This window comes from Camelus dromedarius, chromosome 2, assembly GCF_036321535.1.
Source record: "Camelus dromedarius isolate mCamDro1 chromosome 2, mCamDro1.pat, whole genome shotgun sequence".
NCBI classification, from domain to species: domain Eukaryota; kingdom Metazoa; phylum Chordata; class Mammalia; order Artiodactyla; family Camelidae; genus Camelus; species Camelus dromedarius.
Window position 1 is genome coordinate 113204231 of NC_087437.1, and position 5164 is coordinate 113209394.

General features: G+C 41.3%; 1 protein-coding gene across 1 annotated transcript; it reads right to left on the reverse strand.

The window, feature by feature from the left end:
- Positions 1 to 250: 250 nt before the first annotated feature.
- On the reverse strand, positions 251 to 4759 carry SMIM34 (small integral membrane protein 34). The gene is made up of 2 exons (XM_031460633.2): positions 4267 to 4759; positions 251 to 1456 (listed from the first exon to the last, which is right to left on the reverse strand). The coding sequence occupies exons 1-2, from the start codon at positions 4271 to 4273 to the stop codon at positions 1065 to 1067; spliced, it is 399 nt and encodes a 132-aa protein (XP_031316493.1). The 5' UTR covers positions 4274 to 4759; the 3' UTR covers positions 251 to 1064.
- Positions 4760 to 5164: the final 405 nt, after the last annotated feature.

Genomic DNA, 5164 nt, shown 5'->3' on the forward strand with positions numbered 1-5164 from the left:
TGAATCATATGATGTCTAAGGTAACAGAAACTAAAAGTGACTGTTTCATCTATGTGTACAACTTGAGTCTCATGGATTTGATTCAGAGCACAGGTCATCAACTGTTATGCAGAGGGGTTCTCCTGTAGAATAAGGTAACACAGCCATTGCTTACAGACTAATTACCAGTAGACCAGTCATTCCCTGGTCCACAAGAGCTTCACCACCACCACCATCAACATCACCATCATCACCAGCACCACAACAAGCCTTATATTTACATATTTATTTTACTTCTCAAAATACATTCACGTGCATGAGCTCACTAGCTCTTACCTACTTTGTAAGACTGGCAGAACACTGACATCATGAGCCTCCTTGTATCTGTAAGGAAACCAAGGTCTGGAGAGGGGAAGTTGTGTGTGCAAGGCCACCAAGAATGGCCAATAGTCAAACTCAGACTAGAATTTGGTTCTTCCAACTCCAAAATGAATGCTTTTTTTCCAGTGGACTCTACCCTCTCAATGAAAATGAAGAACTTTTGAAAATGAAAGTGTTGATATTGATAACTTTGTTTCTATATTCTTATCAGAGTCTTTAGAATGAATAGTGTTCTGGGGCCATATATCCAGCCCTCACATGTTCCAAGTGAGCCGCTGGCCCCTCAGAGTTCATGTGACCCTCTAGAAGTTTTATTTTCATCCAAGGCATTTGACTCCAAATTCAGCCTTCTTCCCATGACAAGAGGCCACCTTTATGTACACCCCAGGAATCTCCCAGATTCCTCTGAGGATGCCAGCTGTCCCACACCCTTTCCTGGAGCTTAAGATTGTCCAGTGAATGATAATATGGCTGGAAGCCACTACTCCTGCTCTTTCTTCTCAAAGCACCCAGAAGCCTGAGAAGGAAATGAGACGCTGGCTTTTGGTCACACCTCCATCTCCCAGAAGGACCCACTGCTCAGCAATGCTCTTCCAGCCCCACTCAGGGGCTCGACTCCTCTCTCAAGGTTCCAGGTGAACTCACAGCTACTCTCCCCAGCAGGAAGGTTGAATCTTTTGTCTCCAATCTGCTTGCCTCGACTTTCAAGGGACCCCTTGAATTTTGGTATGAGGCCTGATGTTTCCACGCGTGGGTTCCAGGCTGGCCTGGTTGAGCTGCAGGACAGCTTTGTTGCTAACGGTCAGTGAAGGGCATTTGTTCTGGAACCCTTTCTTTTTGAGTTCTGATGTCAGATTTGAGTAATAAATATCTTCCAAGGACTTATCGTTCTTTCTGAGGATGTCGCTGGCCAACCGGAAGAGTAAAATCACTCCGTAGATGCCGATGATGGTGAGGATGTACCAGGCGGCACTGGTCCCATCTAGAAGCTTCAGGGCCCTGGTGGAGTTGGTGCTGTTCCTCCCCTCCGTGGGGTCCCTCAGCAGGTTCCCCAGAACAGCGTTGGCCTGGGTCTGGTTGGGGGCTCCCTGATCCCCTGAGAAACAGAGAGGTCCACATGAGACCCAGCATTCTGTGCTGAAGGCTGCCTGGCTAAGCCAATGACAGTGTCCTTACATCAGCTGGGGAAATGGGACTGCTGGAAGAGACTCTATTCAATAGGCAGGTGCCTAACAACATGTATGTCAATATATTTTTAAAAATCAAAAGAGTTCAAAACACCAAGTTCTGGAATAGGAGACACAACATCATAAAGATGTCAGTTGTCCCTAAAATAATCCGTACAACCAACGTAATTGCAATACAAGTATCAGTAGGATTTCTTTGTGAAATAGACAAACTATGCATTACTGAAAAAGCAACTAACAAGACGAATTAGGAAAAATCTGAAAGAAAGACTGATGAGTGGAAATCAGCCTCGCTAGAAATTTATAACTAGTCAGCCAGAAAAATAAGTTTTCTTTTCTTTTTTTTCTTTGAATGAATGAGTGCCTTATTCGCCCACAGCCCAGCTGGGGCTTACTGGGCTTTGCAAATGGCATGGGGGGTCTCTTCTCCCTAAAAAGTCTCCCTGTAAAACTACCATAGCTGAAACAGTGTGATATGATACACAGACAGACCAACAGAACAGCGTAACGACATCAGTAGAACTGGAATTGGAATTTAGTAGATAATAAAGGGGCATTTAGGATCAGGAAGGAAAGGATGGATTCTTCAACAAGCAGCATTAGAACAAGATAGCACTGGATGCATAGCTCTTACCTTATGTCCAAGAAAAGTCCAGATAAATCAAAGATTTTCACATTAAAAAAAAGAAACAATTTAAAGCACTAGAAAAAAAGCATGGTAGACTTTTTTCCTTTATCATCCTGGAGTGGGGTATCCCTTGCTAAGCCTACACAAAAATTCTGAGATGGAAAAAAAGAAGAAAGAAAGAAAATATAACTTCAACTACATAGAAAAGTTTAAAGTGATTGCATATAATAAAACCAAAAGACAAATGACAAACTGGAGGAGAGCTGCAACTTATGTCACTAAACTTGTTAATCGCCTTCAGTTCTATAAGAAGATGTCCAAAACCCCAGTAGAAAAATGTGCAAAGATGTGGACAATTAGGTGGGAAAAAGAAATGGACCTTGAGCATAAAGAAAGCTTTTCAGTGTCACTCATAGTAAAAGAAATGCAAATTAAAACTACAGCGAGATAACATTTTGTTATCTATCAGGTTTGCAAACTCATGATGCTTCAGAACACACTGGATATGTCTGCAGGGCTATCGGGCCTTTGTTTAATTGCTGGTGAGAGTGTAACTTTATACAACCAATATGGAAGACACATTGAGAAGATCTATTGACATTACACATTTACCCTGAACCCAACAATTCTACCTGTAGGAATTTATCCTAAAAATATGCTGGAACATGTCCAAAACAGTGCACTTTTAAGGTTAGTCATTGTAGCATTGCTTATATGCTGAAGAACAACCTGAGTAGCATCAAATGGGGGATGGTTTAACATATTTTAGAATCTCCATGCAGTGGAGTACTATATAGCCACAAGAAGTAACAATGAGCTTTCTTGGTACTAAATATTAACAAATAAAAATGTGTACAGTGATATAGATGATACAATCCTACACATAAAGGGGGTTATGTGATTTGTTTGAAGCTTATACATGTGTAACATATCTCTGGGAGAATACACAAGAAATTGGTACCTGTGGTTGCCCAGGGGGAAGGAATTGGGGGAAGGAGGTGTACTTCCCCCTGATGCCCTTTTGTACATTTTGTACCATGTGTATTTTCACAAAGAAATTAATTTTAAAAATGGGAGAGTACAAATGGGCACTTTTCTGGCCTCCTTGGTGAAGTGCCTCTGGGTAAAGACACCGAGTGACCTTCCAAGACCAGAAGATTAAGATCTTAACTGCTGTTTATTTCAAAACTGTTTTCTCTACTAGGGGAGCAAGTGAAAATGAAATGATAAAAGTCAGAGAAGTAGTACCTAATCCTGTGAGACATTTTCCAGCTGAGTTTTATGGGTTCAGATCCTCATTTCTTGCTCAATGTGAACCCAGATGTATTCAGACATGTCATAGGATAAATCCCATAGCCTGTCAGGTAGACCAAAGGTGTTCCATAAGTGCTTTCTACTTGATGTTTGCTTGTTGCTAGTTTATATTGCTAATGCAAGGCTCAGAGAGACCAATATTTTTCATTATAGTTAATTGCTGAATGAATGAATAATCTTATTACTTTGAGATAAAGGGAGAAACTATTTTAAAATAACTGCAGAAATCACATGTCGCAAAGCCCAAACTGACAGATTGCAGGATATAAAATTGGTCGCTCATAAGAAATAGTACAATGACCAGGAATCTTATACCACTGTTGATGGAATGGTTTGAGAACTTAAATAGGGAAGAAAACATTCCCGTAATTATTTCAAAAAAATCAACCTAACACAGACATCATAAACCTTAGTTAGGGCAAAAGAACTTGTTTAAACTTGGGACACATGTATAAATGCATAGACCTTTCTGTCAATTGTTATAGAATGATGTGATATGTTCAAATACATATAAAATATACCCAACTAAGAACTACAGAGCATTAAATCATTTGAAAACCAGTTCATTTTCCACATGAAATAAACACACTATTTTAACTATTTCAGTACATTATTCTTCACTGTCTTATTAAATATATGAGTCAGTTAGATGGTACCTTCTCTATATAGAAGAGACAAACCTTTTCATCTGTGTCATTTTACACTTACGATTTAATAATGTGAAATGTATGAGAAATTCTAGAACAGCTCGCCCTTGCGTCGGAGCAGAATACTCACATTCCATCAGATGGTCTTTTCCTTGACTCCTAGGGAGGCCAGTTTAAGTGGCTGCCACGAAAAAAGAAGGTTTTTTGCTGATTGATCACCGTCCTACTGAAGTCAGGCTGCACTGAGATTCAAAAGCAGAGAGTAATGTGATATCCAAAGAATCTTAGGTCAGTACCAAGTAGAAACTTGGCAGAGAGAAAATGGACTAATCTTCTGTCATTCAATTAATCAGAGGATCAAAGTCGATCCATCTTCTGTCAGCTCAGAACAAAAATCACGTCCTGGCTTTGGCTTGGTGAGAAGATCTAAGGTGAAAGTGTTGTTTGAAAACATGCTGGTACCAAGGAGTCACCAGCTCTCGCAGGTCCCATCTGGGGCTGAGGTGGCGGGAAGCTCTCTGAGGCTGGCTTAGAGCCTGGGTGGCTCCTGAAATTCCCTGTCCTGCACCTGTTGCAGGTGTGGCTGAGACCCGTTGTGATAGCCAGGAAACTCCATGATCAAGAGTCACCAGCTTCCTTTTGGACTGCCTCCCAGATGAGGAAATGGTCTGGAGGGAGCCTGTGCAGGAGGACATGGTGGAGGGCCCAGGTCCCCTCAGGGATCAGTGGGCGATTGGCTCCTCTTTCCCACATGCCTGAGTCACAGATCATATTGGAATTGAAGTAGATTTAACTGGAAGTTGGGGAACAAGAGTCTAGGAGAAAAGGGATCACAGGGAAGAAAGATCAAAACACTCAGGCAGCTTCTATGATGCAGACCTTGTTGCCTGAATCCTCACTAATGTGGCCCTGACCTGCCTCATTTGTAAGACTCACTGGCTTTTAAGATATAATTTGATCAAATTTCCATCAATGAGGGACTGGATAAGTAAATTAACAAACAGGCCATAGGATCCAGCAATTCCTTG